The 25,541-nt window shown below is 37.5% G+C and overlaps 1 protein-coding gene across 1 annotated transcript; it reads left to right on the plus strand.

Annotated features, from left to right (window-relative positions):
* The first annotated feature begins 19 nt into the window (after window positions 1-19).
* LOC109692476 (N-acetyllactosaminide alpha-1,3-galactosyltransferase-like) lies at window positions 20-23,046 on the plus strand. The gene is made up of 5 exons (XM_020173096.2): window positions 20-1,628; window positions 11,425-11,457; window positions 11,874-11,921; window positions 15,110-15,262; window positions 22,215-23,046. The coding sequence occupies exons 2-5, from the start codon at window positions 11,444-11,446 to the stop codon at window positions 22,906-22,908; spliced, it is 909 nt and encodes a 302-aa protein (XP_020028685.1). The 5' UTR covers window positions 20-1,628; window positions 11,425-11,443; the 3' UTR covers window positions 22,909-23,046.
* Window positions 23,047-25,541: the final 2,495 nt, after the last annotated feature.

Below are 25,541 nucleotides of genomic sequence, written 5' to 3' on the forward strand. Positions count from 1 at the left end.
AAAGACAGTACTACAAAGGACAGACTTGTGGTTCATACCCGAGTTTTTAAAACAATAAATTCTTATATTGACTTTCCCAAAATAATGTACTGAGATAATTAACAGCCAGTGGAAGAACCAACAGGGAAAGGCTTCCCTCAAAGCCCAAGGTGGGGCAGCACGGCAGAGGGAGAAAGAAAGCAATGCTGTGACCATACCTGGGAATTATTAGTCCTAACATCTGGAGAATTTATCTGGCTGAAGGGAATGGCTTGGCTTTTTTACAGCAAGTCTGGGTAAGTATATAATATAAAAATTAAAGGTAACCAAGCTAATGTAGTGAGATGCACTGAAGGTATGACACACTTAACATATATTTAAACAGGGGTAAGTAGGGATCCCTTAGTCAAAGTCTCAGATCTGAAAGAGTAGAGCTAAAATTCAGCAGGGCATGAGTATTAGAAAGTCAGTCCCATTTTTATAAAAGAATGTGAGGTTCTGAAAAACTAAGCAACTCAGTTGGTAAACAGCTGACCTGAGACTCAAACCAAGCACCCCACAAGGATAAATATGCCGACATAGTACATATCAGGGCCATGTTTCATGTCAGGGAAAAGGTAAGCTGTAGAAGAACCTTATAAGAGAGAATTTTTGCCATAGGAATGAATATTGTAAAAACTAGATTATCTTCGCACCTCCCACTTCTAATGCATTAAATAGGTTTCAATGTACTCGCTGTTTTTTAAAAAACGATTATGTGCTGTACACTTGAGCCCTGCCCCTTTTTGCTCTAGTTACTTTTCAGAGAGGGTCTTGTCCTTTTTGCCTGACTGGCCTTGGCTTTTTGCATAGCTGAGATTACAAGCACGTACCACCATGCTCAGTCCTTACAAGCAGTATCTTGGAAAGCATGACCAGGCAAGGGGGTAGGTGGATAGACAGTCACATCTACCTCCACTTTACTTTGAATCTGGGAACCACATGAAGCTGGAAGGGAAAATGTTTGTTCAAGGTCTGAAGGACTTCTCTTTGTTGTTCTTTTTTAAATTTTTCAATTTTGGGATAGGGTCTCTATATGCAGCCCAGGCTGGCCTTGAATTCATGATCATCCTGCCTGTACTCCCCAAGAGCTGGGATTATAAGCACAAATCACCCTGCTTGGATTTTTGTCCTTCTTGGAATGACTCATATTTGATCTCTCCTAGCCAAAGTCACCACCATATGGGAACCTCAGCTTTGGCAATACAAGTATTTATTAAGAGTGCTATTTATTAAATGTGCTCCATATAAGTGAATGACATAGACATAATAGCATATTCACAAGCATGAAAAGTCATAGAACGAATGAACGTATAACACACTTCAGATCTGAAAAGGTATAGAGCTAGGATTTAAACCCACAACTGTCTAACTCTAAATCCTGTGCTCTTTTAGAGTTTAGGCTGCTGCTTTCATTCTCTGTCACACACACTTTGACCATTTTAGTTTTGAAATCTGGGGACACAGAAGGAGTAAGCATCAAAAGTTCTCAATTCCTTTGATAGGCGTTACAGAGAAAGAATTGAGCAGCCTGAAAACGCTTCAGAGTAAGGGTATTGGCCTACAGCTGGAGAAGCAGGACCGTGATCCTGAGCAGGTACAAAATATAGGTAAGTACATGGCTAAGGGAGTATGGAGGGAGAAAGGATGTCTGGGGAAGTGGAAATAGCCCTGCCTCTCAACTGAGCTTTGAAAAAAGAGAAGGGATCACTGTGAAGTTGGGTGGAGTGAGGGCTTAGAGGGAGCATCAGCAAGTGTGCAGCACAGAAGGCTACAATAAGACTTTACACAAACCAGGGGCCGGTGGCTCAAGCCTGTAATCCTAGCTACTCCGGAGGCAGAGATCAGGAGAATCATGGTTTGAAGCCAGCCGGGCAAATAGTTCACAAGACCCTATCTTGTAAAAACCCATCTCTCCCCACCAAAAAAAGGTCTGGTGGAGTGGCTGAAGGTGTAGGCCCTGAATTCAAACCCCAGTACTGCAAAAAAAAAGACTTCACAGAAACCCACAAAAATAGTACTGTGGCTTTGGACTGGATGAAATCACCTGGAAGAACCTGTGTGAAAAGAAGCAAAGACCACTTGAGGCTCTGGTTGGCTGCCCCACATTCGCCCAGGATATGTGGCTCTCTCCCCTATTCCAGCAATCTGGTCTCCTTTAGGAAATCTGTGCGTTTTCTGGAAACTGGTGCCATGATTGGAGCAAGTGATTTAGGCGAAGTTCATTGGCATCTTCCATCCTCCTGGTGGTAATGATTGATTCAGGGGTGGGCAGGTGACCTACACTAGGCCATACAAAGTGAGTTTCAGGTGTTTTACTAGAAATAAGGAAGGTTATCATTCTGGGAGCTCTAGATGAGGGAGGTTAGCCTTAACATGAAACTGACAATAGGGAAGGAAGAGCAGAGACCCTGAAGGAAACCTAGTGGTGACAACCTTAAGAGGACCCAGCTCTACCTAAGGTCTGCCCTGCTGTGTGCTTTACAAGTGTGTGAGCCAGACAAGTTCATTATTGTTTAAGCCAGTTGGAATTAAGCTTTCTCTTACTTGAAACTGAAAAAATTTTTGAGGACTGTCAGTTCCTCAAAGGCAGGACTGTCATCTGCTTTTGCATTGGCTCCAGCATCTATTATGTCACCTATCTCAGAGGCACTACTTAACAAATATTTACCAAACAAGTGAATGAATGCATTAGCATTCACTCCCATCATGCCTCATAAGAAATGTTTTTCTTTAAGAAGGTTAATTTTTGATTTTTGACTGTTGTCCTATTTAAAAAGCGAATAGGTTTATGTCTGGCACCTGGAACCTTTCCTCCTGTGATATGTAATATGGGAACTTGGTTTCAGGCTTAGGCTCCAACCTAAGTGCCATAAGCTATAGGGTTTGGTGCTTCTTCAGGGGCAGTAATTTGTGGTATACATTTGCTTCATCAGCATAGAACATTGGTTCTCAGCTTGGGAATTGCATTCCTGCTTGCCCCATCCTTGGGACATTTAGCAATGCCAGTGTTTGGAGGCATTTTTGTTTGTCATAACGTGCGTGTATGTGGACTACAGGCATCCAGTGGGTAGAGGCAAAGGGATGTCACTCAACAACTTACAATGCACAGGGCAGCCCCTCAACAAAGAAATACCTGACTCAAAATGTCCTTAGTTCCAAGGTTGAGAAACTTTGGTGTTAAGTTCTCTTGTGCTTCATTAAGAAAGAAACATTGGGCTCTAGGAAAGGAATAGAATATATTGTTATCCCACCTTACAGATAACAGATGATTGGCATAGCAGGGAGGTGACAGATTTTTTTTTTATTCATATGTGCATACAAGGCTTGGGTCATTTCTCCCCCCTGCCCCCACCCCCTCCCTTACCACCCACTCCGCCCCCTTCTTCTCCCCCCCACCCCCTCAATACCCAGCAGAAACTATTTTGCCCTTATCTCTAATTTTGTTGTAGAGAGAGTATAAGCAATAATAGGAAGGAAAAAGGGTTTTTGCTGGTTGAGATAAGGATAGCTATACAGGGAGTTGATTCACATTGATTTCCTGTGCGTGGGTGTTACCTTCTAGGTTAATTCTTTTTGATCTAACCTTTTCTCTAGTACCTGTTCCCCTTCTCCTATTGGCCTCAGTTGCTTTTAAGGTATCTGCTTTAGTTTCTCTGTGTTAAGGACAACAAATGCTAGCTAATTTTTTTAGGTGTCTTACCTATCCTCACCCCTCCCTTGTGTGCTCTCGCTTTTATCATGTGCTCAAAGTTCAATCCCATTAAACCCATATTTTTATTCTAAGTGTTGTTCTGGTATGTACTATGTTCTTTGACCCTATCTTATTTCACCTGTCCTCTTGAGGTGCTAGCAATCATTCAATCCCTGAGGATCTACTCTTCCCCTCTAAAAAGGAAGCTAGTAAGTTGTTTCTCAATGACAGTCTTGGTCAGATCTTTTTGGGCAGAGAATGGAGAATAAGGCACACAAATAAAGACTAAAAATATAAAAAAGAAAGAAAGAAAGAAACATTGGGGAGACAAGTATGCACCGTACCTCTGTCTGAACCCTGGGAATAGGACCTTCAGAGACATTGGGAGACTCCAGCGCACCCCCATTAAAATTCACAGCTAAGACAAAAGAAATTCCCATACTGGACGCTAGAGGGCAGGAATTTACAACAATAACTTAGTTGTGCTAAGCAGCTACCGTGATTAAGAACATTCTGGGGCTGGTGAAGACTGCGCTTTTGTAGAAATAAGTATTAATCCTGTATATAAATGAAAATGGCTACAAATGCTTTTAAAAAATCAGCCAAAGTTGGAATGTATTTTTAGTGAATTTCTATAACTTCAAAATAATAGGAGCTTAGGGTTTTGGTTAAAGATATTTCGGTTGCAAGGAACCGAAACAGGTTTGATCTGTTTAAACCCCAAAAGGAGCTTATTGGAAGGATACTGGAAAGTTCCAATGAAGACAAAGGAGATTTGAAAAGCAGAAGTCTGCTGAAGCTGGCTCATTCTGCTTTGCGAGAGCTACTTATACACAGTTTTTCCCCACTGTGTTCAGTAACATGATTGTGGTAGCTGGAAATAGGCATGTTGAGAGAAATTACACATGAAAATCAGCAACCATTAGAACCCTGGCAGGCTTTCCGTTCTCTCTGTCCCTCCCTTCCTCTCTCTTTTCTTTATTCTTTTTTTTTTTTTCTGGTACTGGGATTTGAACTCAGGCCTACACCCTGAGTTACTCCAGCAGCCCTTTTTCGTGATGGGTTTTTTCAATATAGGGTCTCGCGAATTATTTGCCTGGGCTGGCTTTGAACCATGATTCTCCTGATCTCTGCCTCCTGAATAGCTAGGATTATAGGCCTGAGCCACTGGCACCTGGCCCTTCCCTTTATTCTTTATTTTTTATCAGATGATGGAAATTTACAATTGCATCTCTATACTAAGACCATGAACAAGAATCAGGGAAGCTCAGGACCTTCAACAGCTGAAATTACAAACCTATCTCGACTATCAGGCTCCATCCTTCCAAGCTAAATTCCTAGGACAGAAAACCCACATAGCACAGCATCCTTTCCTGCTCCCAACAGCTGTGCTCTAGAGTGGGTTCACTAGCTGGGTAGCTCTCAGGCAAGTCTATGTGATTGGGGATCCAACATTTAAAAGGATCTACCACTTCCCACTTATCTTTCACTTCTGGCCATAAACCACCTCTTCCCACACATCTAAAATACCCTCTCCCATCAGGATCCAAAAGTGCACTGTGCCACTTCAGCACAGCCTTCTCCTAACAGCAGGCCAATGAATCCACAGAAAGAGTCATAGGGCCAGGTTTCCTAGAGCACCCAGATAATAACCATGTATTTTGATCCTGCAGACAGCTCATCTGACTGTTCAGCAATCTGTGAAATAAATGGTAAACTTAGTGCATACCCAAACATACTATAGTCAATGAGAGAGAAAAGGAAAACAGAGGGAAAAACTATAATGACATCTATTTAAGAGGGAAATGATAATGATCTGCTCAAAGGGTGCTATGGATTGAATGTGGCTTATCACCACCAAAACTCAGGTTGAGGCTTGGTCCTCAATGTAACAGTGTCAAGGGGTGCAGGGACTTTAAGAAGGATTAATTCTTTTCTTTGAGGAGTGAGTTCTTGTGCTTGTGGGACTGGATTGGTTGCTATAGGGGTGGGTTGTCACAAAATAACCTGACTTCTCCCCTTGGTCTCTCTTACACACATGGTCTTGTGCACAAACCCATGTCCCCTTTCTGACTTACGGTTCTGAGTTGAACTGCCAGGAGGCCCTCACCAGAAGCTGAGCATCAGATACTAGTGCTATGCTCTTGAACTTTCAGGACTGGGCTCTAAATAAATCTTTTTTAAAAAAAAAAAAAAAGGATCCAGCCTCTGGTATTTTGTTGTAACAGCACGACACACACTAAAGGACGTTCCCTTGCTCTGGAATTCAGTGGCCTCTGCTGCAAGTTTTCTGTCAAGGCTAGCTAGGGTTTTCATCCACCATTGCAGTCTAATTTAGACCCGCAGAACTATGTAGAATCTGACAAGTCATAAGTGTCCACTGGCAAGGTAATTTGCCTAAGACCTGGACCAGTTGAAGAATTTTCTGTTGTTCAGGGTTCTACTAGAAGTCACTGCTTTTACATTTATCAGGTAAAAGGGAGGAACTGGATGTTTACATGGGTGGCACACTGACTCCAAAATCCAGAGAAGCTTATGGAGTTATGCATAAAGCACTAGTTCTCAAACTTGGCTGTACTCTGGAATTCCCTGGACTGCTAATATTTGCACATGGGTCTCACCCCAAAGATTCCTATTCAATTAGCACAGGGCCAAACCGGGATATTGGGATTTTTAAGTCCCAATGATTTGAGTATGCTGTGAAGTTTGAGAATGACTGGCATGAAATACAACAATCTCCTCTTGATTCCTTAGCTGTGGTTTTCTTGTATTTTTATTGCTTAGATTTGTTAAGCTTCTTTTTTTTTTTTATCCTGTTTCTAGAGTATAACCTGATCTTTATTTTTTTTTTCATTTTTCTTTTATTATTCATATGTGCATACAAGGATTGGTTCATTTCTCCCCACTGCCCCCACCCCCTCCCTTACCACCCACTCCGCCCCCTCCCTCTTCCCCCCCCCAATACCCAGCAGGAACTATTTTGCTCTTATTTCTATAGATTTGTTAAGCTTCTTGAATCTGTTATTGTATAATTCTTTTTAAAATTAAATTTGGGAAAATTTTGGCTATAATTTCTTTAAATTTTTCTCCTCCATTTTCTCTTTTCTGTATTTCTGAGAATTCAGTCATATACATGTTAGGCTGGTTGATACTGTCTCATAGGTCACTGAGGTTCTGTTTGTTTTACCAACCACTTTCTTCTCTTTTCATATAAGGTGATTCACATTGACTTATATTTCATTTCACCAACCTTTTATTGTTCAGAGTCCAATTTATTGGTAAGACCATCTAGTAGCATATTAATTTCAGATATATATGTATTTGTTGCTGAGACAGGGTCTCACTATGAAACCCAGGGTGGCCTTAAACTCACAACTCTCCTGCCTCAGCCTCCCAAGTAACACCATATCCAGCTCTCAAATATACACTCTTACTGTTCAAGAATGGTCATCATTTTTGTAACTTTCATTGTTTGGTTAAGAATTCCTACTTGTTCATTCATTTTGACCACATTTTCTATTAAATCCTTAAATATTTTCATAATAGCTGCTTTAAAGTCAGTCCTTGTTTATCATTTTTGAATTCTTATTCATTGGTTTCCCTGATAGAAGAGAGTATTAACTCAACGGGGCACAAGGAAACTTACTGCGGCCCTACAGATGTACTTTATATCAAAACTAAGGTGGTTGTTACACACACGTCTACATGTATAACAAGCACAATGAAATGTACACTTAAATTACATGTTTGATTTCATGTAAATTATACCTCAATTAAAAATTTATTCTATTATAAAGCTTAAAAATACCCCCCAAGAGAGCTTAAAAGATCTTTCATTTTTAAAAAAACAGGACATAATCTAATCCTCTGGTAATGAAAAAGAAACTACTGACATACAAATTGTTATGATCACCATGATCTAATTATTTCATCATCAAAAGAATCTGATGACATCATTCATAGAAGACTGAAATAATAAACACACCTTTTACTTGACAGGGCCATAGAACCAATACACTGAAGTATTTCCCAAAGATTTCAAAACTGTTTGCCCTCTTAAATTCTCCATATATCTTCTCAAACTATTATAAATGTTTAGAGTTTCCATGAAGAATCTGTATAAAACTCCTACATGATCTGAGAAAAACAATAGGTAAGAGACTGTTCTTAATTTCTACCAAGCTGAGCAACAACAAGTTCTTTCTCTGAGCACAGATAATTTTGTATTGGGTGGATTAAACAACCTAAAGGAGTTTCATAACCTTGATGGCTAAAAATCCAAGTTCAATGCCAAGATAACCTAAAAATTATAGTTGAGCCTCCAGCCAGTGCTCTGAATCTATTTTATATTCAATTACTTTTGAGAAGGGTCGTATGTTCTATGCTACTGTATCAGTCTTCTTACCTTTCCTGGAGTAATCACCTACATAATGCTGTGTGATGAAAAATAACTAACCCCCTTCATAAGTTTGCAACTCTTCAGAGTCCAGGTAAGTATTTTCCTAAGTATCCATTTTAACTGACACTCCACCCCATGAAGTTTGTCTGGGAAGTGGAATTTTTACATTTCTTTTCTGTAGATAAAGCCCTTTGTAATTTAGAAAACACAGATGAAGGTTATAAGCTCTTTTGCATTAAGTCCAGCTCAGACCAGCTAATGTTCTAAGACTTTTTTAGAAAAGCAGGTGTTCTAAGAAACAACCCAAGTGTATCCACTGACTCGGCTCTGTTTTCATGTAGACATTCAAAAATCAGCAGTTCCTTAATTGCTAGTCAATGTCTATTAAATCATCTACTTTAAATCACAGAGAGGCTGGATTTCCCACAGCTGGCTCTGTATGCATTGTATTCTATTTAATCTATTTTCATCGGTTTCTTTTTCCTCCCAGGAGAAGAATGATACACAAAGGAAAAAAAATTCTATTATTATTGATTATATTTTTTCTGTGGGCCTTTCATATGGAGTATCATTTCAGGTGACTATAAAAACTTAATGAATGTTTTATTCTTATATTTGGTAAGAATCTGGTATGTCAAAAGGTAATAGATATTTACCCCTTGGATCAACTGGCATCTGAATATATCAATCAAAATATGCCCCAATATATATAAATGATACTCAAATATATCAGCATAACTATGGCCACAGCATTCAAATCCTTTTTTTTAATAATGGGATCAATACTAAAAATAATTTTTGTAGGCCATATGTATGAGGAAATGGAGTAGGAGATGGCAATGAGTCCCAGAGAAACTGCCATTTGGATATAGGTGACATCTTTAAGAAAAAGCCCTACTGTTGGTGACTGCAGGTACTATATATTGTATTTACCTTCCACAAATTTGAGACAACTACAAAGTTTTATCAGAAATTAACAAATTAGTTCTAAATGATATTAAGTAAGCTTCTCATTTATTTATGTCTCCAAGAATTAGCTTGTAGACATGTTTTTTAAGATACAACAAAGAACTGAAGATATAACTCAGGGGTAGAGCGCTTGCATAGCATGTACAAGGGCCTGTGTTCAATCACCAGCATGGCAAGAAAACAAGCAAGCAAACAAAACAAATCCCTTAATATATAGCATCTGAGGCCCAATTTAATGAGTTTTACCATGTTTATTGGTGTATCTTTATAAGTTGGCACATAGTATATTTGATATTAGATAATAGCTGGATTGAGGATTCTAGCTCTAGTCATGGGGGGGCAGGGTTTGAATTCAGTTTTGTGCTTGCTAGGCAGGTGCTCTACCACCTTAGCCACACCCCAGCCCCTTTTGCTTTAGTTATTTCTCTATTAAATAGAGTTGTGTTTATGCCTGGGCCAGCCTATTTGTACTTCTTTCACAGCTGGGATGACAAGTCACCATGGGTAACTTTTATTGGATGAGATGAGTTCCAGTGAACTTTCTGTCTGGATTGGCTTTGAACTGATCCTTTTGATCTCTGCATCCTGAGTAGCTAGGATTATAGGCATGAGTACCATATCCAGCTCTACTCTAGTCATCTTATGTGTAGAAACCCTTTATATGCATTTAAAAGTAACACAATGCAGAGGACCCAGATATGAAGCCACACAACTATAAGCAACTTATCTTTGACAAAGGAGCTAAAAATATACGATGGAGAAATAGCAGCCTCTTCAACAAAAACTGCTGGGAAAACTGGTTAGCAGTCTGAAAAAAACTGAAACTAGATCCATGTATATCACCCTATACCAAGATAACTCAAAATGGATCAAGGATCTTAATATCAGACCCCAAACTCTTAAGTTGATACAAGAAAGAGTAGGAAATACTCTGGAGTTAGTAGGTATAGGTAAGAACTTTCTCAATGAAACCCCAGCAGTACAGCAACTAAGAGATAGCATAGATAAATGGGACCTCATAAAACTAAAAAGCTTCTGTTCATCAAAAGAAATGGTCTCTAAACTGAAGAGAACACCCACAGAGTGGGAGAAAATATTTGCCAACTATACATCAGACAAAGGACTGATAACCAGAATATACAGGGAACTTAAAAAAACTAAATTCTCCCAAAACTAATGAACCAATAAAGAAATGGGCACGTGAACTAAACAGAACTTTCTCAAAAGAAGAAATTCAAATGGCAAGAAAACACATGAAAAAATGCTCACCATCTCTAGCAATAAAGGAAATGCAAATTAAAACCACGCTAAGATTCCACCTCACCCCTGTTAGAATAGCCATCATCAGCAACACCACCAACAACAGGTGTTGGCGAGGATGCGGGGAAAAAGGAACCCTCTTACACTGTTGGTGGGAATGTAGACTAGTACAACCACTCTGGAAAAAAATTTGGAGGCTACTTAAAAAGCTGGACATTGATCTACCATTTGATCCAGCAATACCACTCTTGGGGATATACCCAAAAGACTGTTACTCCAGAGGCACCTGCACATCCTTGTTTATTGAGGCACTATTCACAATAGCCAAGTTATGGAAACAGCCAAGATGCCCCAGCACTGACAAATGGATTAAGAAAATGTGGTATCTATACACAATGGAATTTTATGCAGCCATGAAGAAGAACGAAATGTTATCATTCGCTGGTAAATGGATGGAATTGGAGAACATCATTCTGAGTGAGGTTAGCCTGGCCCAAAACACCAAAAATCGTATGTTCTCCCTCATATGTGGACATTAGATCAAGGGCAAACACAACAAGGGGATTGGACTATGAGGACATGATAAAAGCGAGAGCACACAAGGAAGGGATGAGGATAGGTAAGACACCTAAAAAACTAGCTAGCATTTGTTGCTCTTAACGCAGAGAAACTAAAGCAGATACCTTAAAGCAACTGAGGCCAATAGGAAAAGGGGAACAGGTACTAGAGAAAAGGTTAGATCAAAAAGAATTAACCTAGAAGGTAACACCCATGCACAGGAAATCAATGTGAGTCAATGCCCTGTATAGCTATCCTTATCTCAACCAGCAAAACCCCTTGTTCCTTCCTATTATTGCTTATACTCTCTCTACAACAAAATTAGAAATAAGGGCAAAATAGTTTCTGCTGGGTATTGAGGTGGAGGGAGAGGGAGGGGGCGGAGTGGGTGGTAAGGGAGGGGGTGGGGGCAGGGGGGAGAAATGAACCAAGCCTTGTATGCACATATGAATAATAAAAGAAAAATGAAAAAAAAAAGAAATTTAGAACAAAAAAAAGTAACACAATGCTTTTCATTTGTCTTAAGCTCAAAGAAACTACTGAGAATGTACCAGTGCTGGTAAGTCTTTATTTACAAATATGCTATGACCTCTTCTTTGAGGACAAAATGGGTTGGAGGGCAATGAAGTACCCATGAGTTCTTGGTTTATTCAGGCAAGGTAAGCCAGGGCAATTTTACAAACACATGTTGGATGTAATTAAGGTCAGAATTCTGGGAACCTACGAGCAGACTGGCAGAGTGCATCTGTGATAGCAGGATGGGAACTGGATAGGGGAAATGCATTACCAGGAGCCAGGAGCCAGGATTCAGTCTTCCATAACCTTGGCCTACTACCATCAAAGTTCACCATTGTTTTTCTCCTTATTGCTTTTACATTGTATTTCGAAAAATTATAATACAGACCATGATTTGATGATAATTATCTTAAACTCTATTAAGATATATAATATGACTGCATTATTTTTTTCTTTTAGGTCTCAGAAAACCCACAAATTACAGCTGTCAGACTGGTTCCTTCCCAGGTAAGAATGTAGCTCTTGTATATGTGAGGTTAATGCATAAATGCTAGTAGATGACAATGATACTACTACCAGGATTCAGAATGTTAAAGAGGAGGTGGATCTCTGACTAAAAAAATAAGTAGTGGCCAAGGTATATATCCCTCATGTTTAAGAGTTTAAATTACACAAATTCAAGGTCCTAGAACAGTGACAGATCAGAAGTGTAAGGCAGGATACCTGAGGTCATTTGGTTGATCTCCTCATTCACCAATGAGAGAAGCAGTCCCAAGTGGGACTCTCTGCATTCACCATGCTTCAGCGCAACAGCCTCGCTCTGGCCTTTCTATTTCCATTTTCTCACTCTACCTGCCTGTCTTTCACACCAATGCTATAGGCTTAAAGGAATTTCCTTAATTAAAACTTTGGTAAGAGACATCCAGGTGAAGATCATAACTGGCTCATGATCCATGGCTCATCCTTATAGCATAACAATTGTTCAGAGCTAATCAGGGCACAGAAAGCATACCAATTATCCAGGCAGAGAATTCAATATAATGAATATTAATTCATGTGAAGTTCTTAACAGGGTAATGAAAAGACTGAAAAGGGAACTCGGAGGTATCATGGAGGTAACAACTAGAGGAGCTGTTTCCACTAGGGCTGAAGAAACAAAAGGAAGAGGCTGAAATGATTAGATTTTAGACAAAGTAGCAACTTGGGGAGCTTTAACTGCTCCCCAAGAGCACCATGGAGGCCTGTAGGGGCTGGGATCCAGACTTCTAAGGAGAGCCACAAAGAGGCTGACTTTATAGATATTGAAAAACTTGAAAACTGATTTTAAATGCTGCTCTGGGAAGGAACTGCTATTGTTGGGGTGAGGAAGCATTGCTGGGATGAGACCTGCAGGAACAGGAAGCAGACAAAAAGCCCATAGAACACAGGAAAGGGCAAGTTTCTTCCTCCAGCCTTGCAATTTTCCCTCAGTGCCCACTGTAGAGCCTAATAACAGTGCACCAGTTGGCAAAGGAGAAACAGGGTTGGCAGAGTTCCAGCCCCAGGAAAATAAAGCAGAATATAGTGTTGTGGGTTTAGTTACGAAAAACAACAGCTTAGTAACGGGCACAGCATCCCTGGGATGCTGTGTCAGCATCACTGACAAAACAAGTAAGGCATAGCCTAATAATTCAAGGTGGTAATATATGGAACAATTGCACAATGGGGAAAAAACTATATAATCATTTAAAAAGAATGTAAATAAAATTCAATTCCCATTGTACTTCTTTTCTTGATTACTATTAATGCTGAAAAACTTTGCATGTGAATATTTGTCTATAATTAATTTTAGTTCTTTGACTATATATATATATTTAAAAGAGTTGGTTAAAAATCTTTGTCTAGTAAATACAATGTCTGAGAGATGCCTTTCTTGGAGACAGTATTTTTTCTTGTGAAAGGGTCATACTTTCTTGTTTCTTTTTATGCTTCATAATTTTTTGTCAAAATGGATATTTTGATTAACATATTGTGGTCTCTTTGCAAATTACATTCTTTGCCCTCTCTCAAGTTCTGTACTTATAGTTTTGTTTGATTAGCACTTTTTAAAACCATTTAAAAAGATTATTTTTCCATTGTTGGGCTCTGTGACTGTTCCTTTTACTTGTGGTCAGCTAGTGGTTGTCAGAATTCACTAAACTCAAGGAAAGGTAGAAGAAAAGGAGAATGAAGAAAAAAGAAGATGGAGTAAGAGGGAAAGAAATGAGAAAGAAAAAAGGAAGGAAACTAAAGAAAGATGGATGGAATAAAAAGAGGGAGGGTGAGAAATAGAGAGGAAGATAGAAATGAAATGAAAAGAGAATAAAGAAAGGCCAGAAAAGAATGAAGTGGAGAGGAGGAGGAGGAGGAGGACGAGGAGGAGGAGGAGGAGGGAGAGAGGGGAAGGGGAGAAGACAAGAGAAGAGAAGAGAAGAGAAGAGAAAAAAATTTTTAACAGGACCTTTAGTCTGCACATTGGCTTTGTTTCGGCCAACCTTCAATGCTTATTAAGCCCACCTGTTTACAAGTGTGTCTTAGCCTTAACTTCCTACTTGCACTGAGCCTAAGACTGAGATTTACATCAGAGGTGGAAGTTCAGGTCTTTTCTGAGTGTGTATCCTGCTCTTGGGCATCTGCATAAATTTCTAAATTCCCTGTTATATACTGAGCAGCTATCAAAGCCCTTATTTTCCAAAGTAACTCTCTTCCCAGATGTTCCTCTTAGGCTTTCAGCATGGGTAGTGTTTGCCTCAACTACAGCGTTTTGCAGGGTGGCAGGCACTTATTTCTTTTTACCAGGTATTCAAGGAACACCTTTCCCTTATCTACCTTAGCCACATTTCTACTTTGAGAGTCATCTGAGCTAGATGCAACAAAGCAAAGTGCTTTATGTCATTCACTCAGAAAACCCTCAGACAGGCCAAGATAGACAAACATAATTCCTTAAGAATAAGGTCCACTCTTCTTCCTTCAGAACCAGTCACCCATACGGGAAATATGGACAGGTGACTTCAGTACCACTGCCATATTGGGGAGGGAATTGGGGGCAAGAATAATTTTATTTTAAAACCCCACAAAGCTTTCCTATTCCTACTTAACATTTACTTGATTGCTCTAAACCATAATTCTGAAAAAGTTGTTATTGACAGTATATAGCAATATTAGCACTGGCAGCATTTCAGATTACAAAAACTAGGAAATTCATTTAAAAAATATGCTTTGAAAATTATCAGTGTCAAAAAACCTAAGACCCCGAGATTAGGGCTGGATATAATAGAAATTATTACTATAGATGTGGGGAGACATTTCAACTATGTGTCTTCAAAGTTCTTAGAATCACAACATAACTAATCTGCAAGTATACTTTTGTAATAATCTGTCAATTTGTGATATGCTTCTTCTCCAGTTTTATCATAACCATCAAGGTAGATCTAACATCAAGACGTCATTTGACATCAAGGTTATATGTATCAAGATGCTGCATTCAGATCCAAGGCTTTAAGCATTAGCAAGATTTCCTGCTATTTTATTAAAACATATTTTATTAAAAATTCTGTCTTTCCAAGTAATAGAGAGGGTGAACATGATCAAAGTACATTATATGCATTTATGGACATAACAAGTGTCTTACTTTGTACAAAATATGCTAATTTTTAAAAATTCTGTCTTTTTTACAGACATAGAAAGAACTTGACATATATGAACCTGAGAACTACTACCGAATGGTCAGCTCCAGTTGTGTGGCATGGGACTTACAATGAGCTAGTCTTGGAAAAGTATTATGCAAATCATGACATTACTGTGGGGTTGATTGTGTTTGCTGTGGGAAGGTAAGAAATTATGTCAAATTTCTTTTACATTCAGGCTTTTTGTTGTAGAAAACAGTAGGTAATCTACTGAAGTACTTCATAATTTCATTCAATAATTATTCTATCCAGGCCAATTCCTATGTAATTCTACATATCATCACCACTTGGTCCATACAAAAAGCATACCAACCCCTCAGTTTCTTTTCTATTATCTGATTTTTACAATCCTCTCTCAATATTAACTTGATTTTCTAGGCCTATGACCAATCATTTTAATATAAGCTTATGCTTCTGTTATAACTGTAATTGTCTCTATACTAGATTGACCCAATAGTTTCCTCCCTCCTGTGCATTTCCCAAGTCATAAGCTACTTTCAGATAAACCTACTTAATTATGTTTATTGATCTTTCACAGGATCAATATATAACAAAACAAAGTAACTGCAACTGTCTGCAGTAAAATTTTTACATGTTACAATTTCTGACCAATAAGCATAATGTAAAAAAGAGAGTCCCTAAAATAATCCAGTACTTAAATCCAGTTTCTGCCAAAGTGCTAACCAAATAGAAAATCAAAACCACTAAGGTTGACTCCTAAAAAAAGAAAAATAATTGCAATGAAATATTTCTATTTACAGATGGAAGAGCAGAGCTATTGCACTGATCTATCACTTGAAATCCTATGAAAACAACAAATGTGATAAAAAGAAAACAGAGGCTTTAAGTTCAATGACACTAAGAATTACTTCAAATAAATGTAACTTTGAAGATTATTTGCTAGACATAAAATGTGTACCAAATATAGGGAAGACATCATACTGGATGTATACACTTACAAACCTCATAATGTAAACTAGAATGTCCAAAATAGAGTGAACAGTTCTGAAAAGAAAAACCCTGCAATCTCTTATCTAGAGATGATAAATGGACCCTGGTGATATCCATTTACTTAGATGTATCAGTTCATGTTGGTGGTGTTGCTTAGCAGAGAGAAATCTATTCATAGCCACTATCTTTGACCAAGGTCAGTGACTTTTTCAACAGATTTATCAACAACTCTGTTTTTTTCTTTATATGGTTTCTTTTCTAATACATACATTTAGTGAAATAAAGAACACATAAAACAGTCCAGTCAAGAAATATAGATTTTTCTCAAGTGCACACTGAACAGTCTCCAGGATAGAGCATATTTAGACCACAAACATTATAATAAATTATAAAAATTGAAATTAAACCAAGCTTCTTCTGTGACCATACTAGAATGAAATAAAAAATCAATTATAGGAAAAAAATCTGGAAACTTCACAAATATGTGGAAATTCAACAATGCACTCTTAAATAGCTAAGACATCAAAGAAGAAATCACAAGGAAAATTAGAAAATACCTTAAGAAGAATGAGAAAACACAACATATTAAAATTTATGGGATGTAGCAAAAGCAGTGTCCAAAAAACTATAAATACCTACATTTAAAGAGAATAGATGGGCTCTCCAAGATGGCAGATTATAGACACCCACCACATTTATACATTTCCACAAACCTAAAATAAAAACTCAGGTACATGACTACAAGGAAAGATGAACAATTTAGAAAAACAGGAGAGGGCACCACTTTAAAAAAAAATAGTGACCAGAGGAAATCAAGAAATATTGAATTCTAGATCTATTAAAGGAACAAAGGAAAAAGTTTTCTCAGTGGAACCCAAAATGGCAAACTCTGTGGCATGAACCTCATCCATCTTAGACCCATATCCCAGTGTATTTGTGTGAAAAGGGCTAGCCATGTGCCGTTTTGCATATGAAACATCCAACCCAGAGGGTTAGGTGAAAGATGACGAACCTCACTGAGGACAAGCTGGAGCTGCCATTAGGTTCCTCATACAGGACAAGGCATAGGCCATGGGAGTGAGTGAACTTAGCAAAATGCACCTTGGCCCACTATCTGCACACAGCTCCACCTTCCCAGCTGCTGCCACACATGCTTGGAACCATCTAATTCTCATTAGAACTGCTACAGTGGGCCATAGTTGTGGCACTTGTGGAGCAGCCCAGCCCTATGAATTGCTGCTACTCCACAGGCCCTACCTTGTTCCTCTTCAGCTGCTGACCTAGGCTTAGAGCCTGAACTAACCACTGAACACTGTACCAGGTTGCATCCAGAGGTGAATCATGGGCAATTTCAGGCCCAAAGGGGAACCAGGAGTGAATACAACAGTTGAACTCACTCAACACTCAGGGCCAGAGATCAGAGGAGAACACTTGCTGTACTGATGGAACCCAGCTAGTATACACACTCCTCCCTAACAAGGAAGGGGTACTGACTTCTATTTTTCTATTTCTTTTTTGTTATTTTTAATTTTTTTCTATCATTTTTTCATTCCCTGACTATATTGCCTTTCTCCACAATAATTAAAGCTTATTCTTACACACTATTATTTCACATACCATCATCCCATATACTTCACCTGCTTCTCCCCATCTTTCTTCTTTTTCCTTTCCTACTCTTCCTTCTTTTTACTGTACACAGTATAGTAATGATTTTTAAACCCCTATTATACCTTATAACAATCCTAGTTCTTTTGTATATAACCTTAGTGGGGGGTGTAGATGATGTTCTCAATTGTTTTTAATTCATTTAAATATCTGTTTTGGTTTTGAACTGGTGATTTTGTTATTGCTGAGATATACTTCCAGTTCAGTAGTGAGAAAATGCACATCAACTCAGCTGCTACTCAGTCACACCTGAACATTGAGAATACTTTATCTGAGAGACTACAGGTGATTTAAATGACTTGACCTCAGATGCACAATCCCAATGCAGAAATACAAGAATATGAAAAAACAAGGTAACCTGACTCCTCCTCCAAAAGTCAATAATCCCATAATAAAGGACTTGAAAGATAGTGAAGTAGACACAAATTTCAAAAAAAATTTAAAAGAGCAATAAGCATGACCAGTGAAGTTAAAGAGGACAAGAATAAATGCCTGAATAAAATATAAAATAATACAAATAAACAGCTGAATGAAATGAGGAAAACAAGGCAGGATAAGAAACAGGAATTCAATAAAGACATAGAAATCCTAAAAAAGTCAAATGAAAATTCTGGAAATGAGAAACTAACTCAAAGTTGAAAGTCTTGCTAATATACTGGATCAAATTGAAAGTAGAAGATCAGGGCTTGAAGGTAAGGTAGATGAGTTAGAACCTTCAGATAAAGATAAAGACAAAACTGATAAGAAATATGATGATGTCATCATATCCCTTATTCCATATTCCATATGATGATGGAACATGCAAGACCTCTGGGACACCATTAAAAGAACAAACCTGTGAATCATAGTCATATAATAAAAAGTGCAAACTAAAGGTCTAGAAAATATATTAAATAAAATAATAGCAGAAATTTCTCCAAATCTTGAGAAAGAAATGGTCATCCCAGCTGCAGGATTCTTTTAGGACAACAAACAGATAAGACTGGAAAATAACTTTGTCATATCATATTATAGTTAAATAAGACTATTGAAAGCTGCAACACGGAAGTGCCAAGTCATACACAACAGCAAACTCATCAGAATAACAGATTTCTCAACATATATTTTAAAAGTCAGGAAGGCATGGCATGATGTATCCCGATTCCTGAAAAAAAAAATAACTTCTAGACTAGATTGCTATACCCAGCAAAGCTATCCTTTATAATTAAAGAAGTAATAAAAACCTTCCATGATAAACAAAAACTAAAGGAATTCATGATTATTAAGCCAGCACAGTAGAAGATACTTAAAGGAATCCTACTTTTACAAGGAAGATAAAGACAATCATGAAAATATGGGAAGAAATCTTACAAGCTGAGTAGATAAATGAATAAGGATTAGGGAAAAAATCAAGCACTATAAAAACAAAATGAAAGAATTAATACATACTTTCAATAATAACTCTGAATGTTAATGGTCTCAATTCTCTAATCAAAAGACATAAACTGGAAGATTGTATTAAAAAACAAGACCCAACTACTTGTGGCCTACAATAGATATGCCTCACTGGCAAAGACAAACACTGGCTTAAAGTGAAAAGATTAAAAAGATACTTTTCTTATACATATTAAAAAACATATTGCCTGAAAGCAAGCAAGAGCAGCTATACTTTTATCTGATAAAGTGGACTTAAAACCAAAATTAGTCAAAATAGACAAAGAGTGCTTCATATTGATAAAGGGAACAGTTGATCAGGAGGTTATAACATTGTTAACATATATGCACCAAATTTCAATACACTCAATTTCATAAAACAAACACTACTGGACATAAAATCCAGATAGTCCTCATCACAGTAATAGTGGGTGACTTCAATACCACACTCGCCTCAATAGGTAAGTCATCCAGATAAAAATCAACAAAGAACATTAGATCAAAGGGACTTAACAGACATGTACCAAATATTCTACCTAACAGCTTCAGAATAAACATTGCTTTTAACAAGCCATGGAAGTTTCTCAAAATAAACCATATCTTAAAACATAAAGCAAGTCTTAACAAATATAAGAAAATGGAAATAACATCTTGTATTTCATCAGATTACAACAGTAAGAGAAAGCAGAAATCAATAGCAAGAGAAACCACACGAAACATACAAACACATAGAAATGAAATAATACATTTTTGAATAATCAGTGGGTCATCAAAGAAATAAGGGTAGAAACAACAACTTCTAGAATCAAATGAAAATGAAAATACACTTATCAGAACCTTTGAGATACAACAAAGGCAGTGCTGAGAGAAAAACTTATAGCTTTAAGTGCCTACATTGAAAAACCAGAGATCTCTCCAATAAATAACCTGCAGATGCAATCAAACTCTTAGAAAAACAAAAACAAGCCCAACCCCAAATCAGTAGATGGAAAGAAATGATGAAGATCAGGGCAGAAATGAATGAAATGGAGACTAAAAGAATGATACAAAGAATAAGTGAAACAAACACACAGTTCTTCAAAAAATAAACAAGATTGACAAATCCTTAGCCAAATAAATCAAAAGAAAGGAAAGATCCAAATTAATAATATTAGAAATGAAAAAGGAAATAGCACAATCAATACCAATGAAATACATAGTATCATTAGGGAATAGTTAAAAAAGTTATATTCCAATAAACTAGAACATCTAGATGAATACATTCTAGATGCATATGACCCACCAAAACTGAACCAAGAGGATATACACCACTTAAACAGGTCTATAATCAGCAATGAGATTGAAGCAGTAATAGAATCTCCCAAGAAAAAAGTACAGGACCCGGCAGACTCATTACTTAATTCACTAATGCTCCTCAAACTATTCCATGAAATAGAAAAGAAAGGAATACTACAAACCTCATTCTATGATGCCAGTGTTACCTGGATAACAAAATCAGATTAAGGACCCAATGAAAAAAGAAAATTACAGACCAATTTCCTTACTGAACATAGATGCAAAAATTCTCAATAAAATATTTGCAAACCAAATGTAACACCACCTCAAAAAGATCAAACATCATGATAAAGTTGGCTTCATTCCAGGGAGACAAAAATTGTTTCCTATATACAAATCAGTAAAAGTAATACAACACATAATCAGAAAAAGGACAAAAGTCACATGATCATCTTAACAGGTGAAGGTTTTAGCCTTTGACAAAATTCAAACTCCCTTCATGATAAAATCCCTGAAGAAACCAGGGATAGAACCAATGTACCTTAGCATAATAAAGGATATATATTTCAAGCCTACAGCCAACATAGTTCTAAATGAGGAAACGTTCAACATCCGTAGTTACAAAGAAAATGCAAATAAAAATAACACTGAGATTCCATCTCACCACGGTCAGAATGGCTATCACCAAGGAAGCAATCAAGTGCTGGCAAGGATGCAGGGGGGAAAGTGAACCCTTATGCACTGTTAATGGGAAGGTAAATTAATTCAATCACTATGGGAAACAGTATGGAGTTTCCTCTAAAAACTAAAAAACAGAACAACCAGACAAGCCAACTTATACCATTCCTGGGTATATACCTGAAGTAATCTAAGAATACAATAGAAATACCTGAACACCTACGTTTGTTGCAGTAATAGCCAAAGTATGGAAACAGATTAGGTGTCCAACAAAAAAAGAATGGATAATGAAAGTGTGGTATATATACACAAAGGAGCTTTATTCAGCTATAAATACGACCAAAATTATTTTATTTGCAGGGAAATGGATGGAGCAAGAGATCATCAGGTTAAGCAAAATAACCCAGATCCAGAATGATACATACGTAATCTAGATTTTAAAAACAGGAGGTAAAGGAGATAGTTGGTCAATCAGGGAAAGGGAACAGGGAAGAAGGGAGGGGAAAAGAAAGGCTGAGGGGAAGAGAGGTTATGGTCAAAGTACATTGTATGAAAATATGAGAATGTCATGACACACACTTTGTACAATTAATGATAATAAAAGATAATATCTAATATTTGGTTGCTTAGTAGTAGTATTGGATAAGCTATGTCCACGGAATTAGTATGTGTTCTACTAAAATATAAGAAGAATAAACTTAAATCACGTTCATTAATTTTTTTTCTTTCATTATTCATATATGCATACAAGACTTGGTTCATTTCTCCCCCCTGCCCCCACTCCCTCCCTTACCACCCACTCCGCCCCCTCCCTCTCCCCCCCACTCCCTCAATACCCAGCAGAAACTATTTTGCCCTTATTTCTAATTTTGTTGTAGAGAGAGTATAAGCAATAACAGGAAGGGACAAGGGTTTTTGCTAGTTGAGATAAGGATAGCTACACAGGGCATTGACTCACATTGATTTCCTGTGCGTGTGTGTTACCTTCTAGGTTAATTCTTTTTGATCTCACCTTTTCTCTAGTTCCTGTTCCCCTTTTCCTATTGGCCTCAGTTGCTTTTAAGGTATCTGCTTTAGTTTCTCTGCGTTAAGGGCGCTTTCATTTATTTCACAGGTATCTTCCATTCTACTTGCCCCACTTTTTGAAATCTGCTGATAAATTTTTTATGGTTGACCAGAAAGTCATCATTTATGTCATGGTAGATAACTTCTCCAAAATGTCTTGGAGGCCTTTGCGGCGCCTTTGCGTGTTCAAAGTTTTTGAAATTAAGCGCGAGAAGAGATGGCAAGATGTCAGTATGATGCGCATGAAGACTATCAGTGAACACATTGCGGACCACATCCAGTATGAGGTTGACTACCTCTTCTGTATGGATGTGGATCAAGTCTTCAGAACAAATTATGGTTTGGAAACGCTGGGAGAGTCAGTAGCTCAGTTACATGCTTATTGGTATAAAGCTAATATTACAAATTTACCTTATGAAAGAAGACAGATATCAGAAGCTTATATACCTAGGGGTAAAGGAGACTTTTATTACCATGCTGCTGTTTTTGGTGGCACAACCATTCAAGTTCTTGATATTGTCAAGGAGTGTGCCAAAGGAATCATGAATGACAAGAAAAATAACATTGAAGCAGTGTGGCATGATGAAAGCCACTTAAATAAGTATTTCTTTCTCCATAAACCCACTAAAATCTTATCACCAGAATACTGCTGGGATTTCCATATTGAAAGGCCTTCTGATATTAAGCTTGTCAAACTCTCATGGAGTTTTAAGTTTTATAAACTTCTTAGAGAAGCAACATAATTTTATGGTCCTTCATGTTTCTCAATTTAAAAGCATCATTTTGTCATATTCCTTAGAAAATTAGAACCTGATATACTTTAGCACTAAAATATCACTCTCAAAATGATGAGCCACCAACACAGTGGTGGACTTTTCTTCACATTCATTTTGAGACATTTAATGTGGGATGTAAGTAATTGCAGAATGAGTTTATTAAAACAAGGTGGAGATGTAATAATTTCGTATTTTATGTGAATGTTGAGGAATGTTGTCAGATCACATTGGTACAAAATGGATTCTGGAAGAAGAAAATAAAATGAAATATTTTAATTGACTCAATCAGATATAAATTTTTCATATTACTTAAGGAAAGGGTATGGGGAAAGGAAGATCCCTGCAACTATAATAATATGGCCTGTAGGTAAAACTTGGAAGACATTAAAGTTGCCACCAGATAGGTAGACAGTTATTTAGAAAACTTTGAGTCATTCACACAGAACTATATGCTTTAAAACTACAAAGGTAGCCAGGCACCAGTGGCTCACACCTGAAATCCTAGCTATTCAGGAGGCAGAGATCAAGAGGATCATGGTTCAAAGCCAGCTCAGGCAAATAGTTCTTCGAGATCCTATCTTGAAAAAACCCACCACAAAAAAGGGCTGGTGGAGTGGCTTAAGGTGTAGGCCCTGAGTTCAAGCTCAAAACAAAAAACCCTTCAAAGGTGTTTGTTATAAAAACTAATGAAAATACACAGACAGTGAAAATTGAAAGCTGTTCATTACTTACTCTTGGGAAACCTTTCTCTCCATATTAATTTTATGTGCATTTATATACTCAGACTCAAAGTCTGTGCAATGCTGACCCTGGCTACACTGAAGAGAAAAAAATGGAAAGGCAGATTCAAGAGGAAACAAGCAAATGGCTACTGAAGTCCACTCATTTTGCCACAAAACACCCATTCAGAGTAAATTTTAATTTATTTTCTCTTCTCCCTCAGTCTTTACTCTGTTTAGTAGATCACAATAGCATTTCTAATTCCTACAAATTAACTACTCAGAACTAGTATCCACTCTGTATTTTCCTCCAGGGACACAATCATCCCAATAAACAATCACAGGTCCTTCTTCAAGATGACATAGTCTCCCCTTCAATCAATAGATTTATGATCTGTAAATTGACTTAATTGTAAGAACAAAGCAAAAGACCACAGCTTCATATTGTGGCAACTCAAGTCACATTTTGGCTCATGAGGTCTCAAGTTTTTCCAGTTATGTAGAATCCATCATTCTTATTGAAATCAGTGAGTTCATTTCAGTGTCTCCCCATACTGATTCATTTCTCAATGACCTGAAGGAAAATGTCGTCTAAACCTGATCAGGCAACAAAAAGGTAAGGAAATGAATTGAACATAATAAATTAACTCCAACATCCATGTCTTCCTAAACCTGTGGATTTCTCCTACATCATGCTAAGCAAGATATAACAACATGTAAATCTTATTAATTGTAGTCATCACTGAATTAAAATCTTAGTTTAGCAACCAGTAAAACTCTTAGACCCACTTAGAGCTAACTGTGTTAACGTATTATATATTCAGAATCTTAGGTAAGTGTATCTGTTTCAATATGTTGGCTCCTGTTAACACACCACTCACATTGGCCTAAGATCCTTTAAATCCATTCCCACATTTCCCTACTAATATAAGTTAGCAAGAGTTTGAAATTCTTTTAGTGTAGAATCTGTCTCCTACAGAAAAAGACTTTGAAATATTTCACTGCGACACACTGTATCTCATATCTGACTCTAGTTGTTAGGTACACACATAGGAGGAACAGGCATCACCTTGTAAGCCAACTATCGTGGGTGGGAATGTTACAGCATCTTTAAGCAGAGAAAGCTTATCTTCTCAGAAAGAGAAGTTTAAGGGGATTTAGGATTTCAGATTTATTTGAAGTCACCCAAATGTCATCCTTCCATATATAAAGCCCCAGTTTTCACACAGAGATTTTTAGAAGTTACATATTAAACTTACATGCTAACTATGCACATCAAACAATTATATTTTGGGCCTATCCTTATGGAAACACACATACACACACAAACATAATGGCACCAAGAAGTCATCTGGTTCTGTGTCCATGCCTTGAGCTGTAAACGCTATAGAATAATCAGAAGCTGCACTCCCATACCACAAATCTTTTACTCATAATAACCACATTAGTGAGTATAGCAGCAATTTAATTTCCCAAAGTCTTTTCTCAATTGACACTTCCTCCCAAGAAACCACAGATGACAAGATAGTCCAAGTGACTGTGATGCCAGTAAATGCCAAAGGTTTCTAGCAACTCTATTAAGGAGGTTTCATGGTGTCCAACTCAAACGTGTGAACCAATCCAAAAGTCTCATTATGAAGTTCTATTTCTCAAAGATTTTGGAATAATGAATGCCTATGATTATCCCCTCTCTGTATCCATAGCCTTCTGCATTGTCCACAGAAGACAGCTTTCCAATAGCCAAGAATGTGGATATGAACCAAGAAGCCCTGGAGCAACCTGTCAGATAATTGTAGATATATTTTTTGCTCTCTAGCTGAGAGTAAATTAGCTTGGAGATCAACAGAAACACACAAATGATCCATAGAGTCATGAGCAAAA

This window comes from Castor canadensis, chromosome 13, assembly GCF_047511655.1.
Source record: "Castor canadensis chromosome 13, mCasCan1.hap1v2, whole genome shotgun sequence".
NCBI lineage: Eukaryota > Metazoa > Chordata > Mammalia > Rodentia > Castoridae > Castor > Castor canadensis.

Bases quoted from the DNA above. Each gene is read 5' to 3' on its own strand.
- LOC109692476 (XM_020173096.2), top strand. The intron at 11,922-15,109 runs GTAAGAATGTAG...TCTTTTTTACAG, and splicing joins TCAGACTGGTTCCTTCCCAG to ACATAGAAAGAACTTGACAT. The intron at 15,263-22,214 runs GTAAGAAATTAT...TTTATTTCACAG, and splicing joins ATTGTGTTTGCTGTGGGAAG to GTATCTTCCATTCTACTTGC.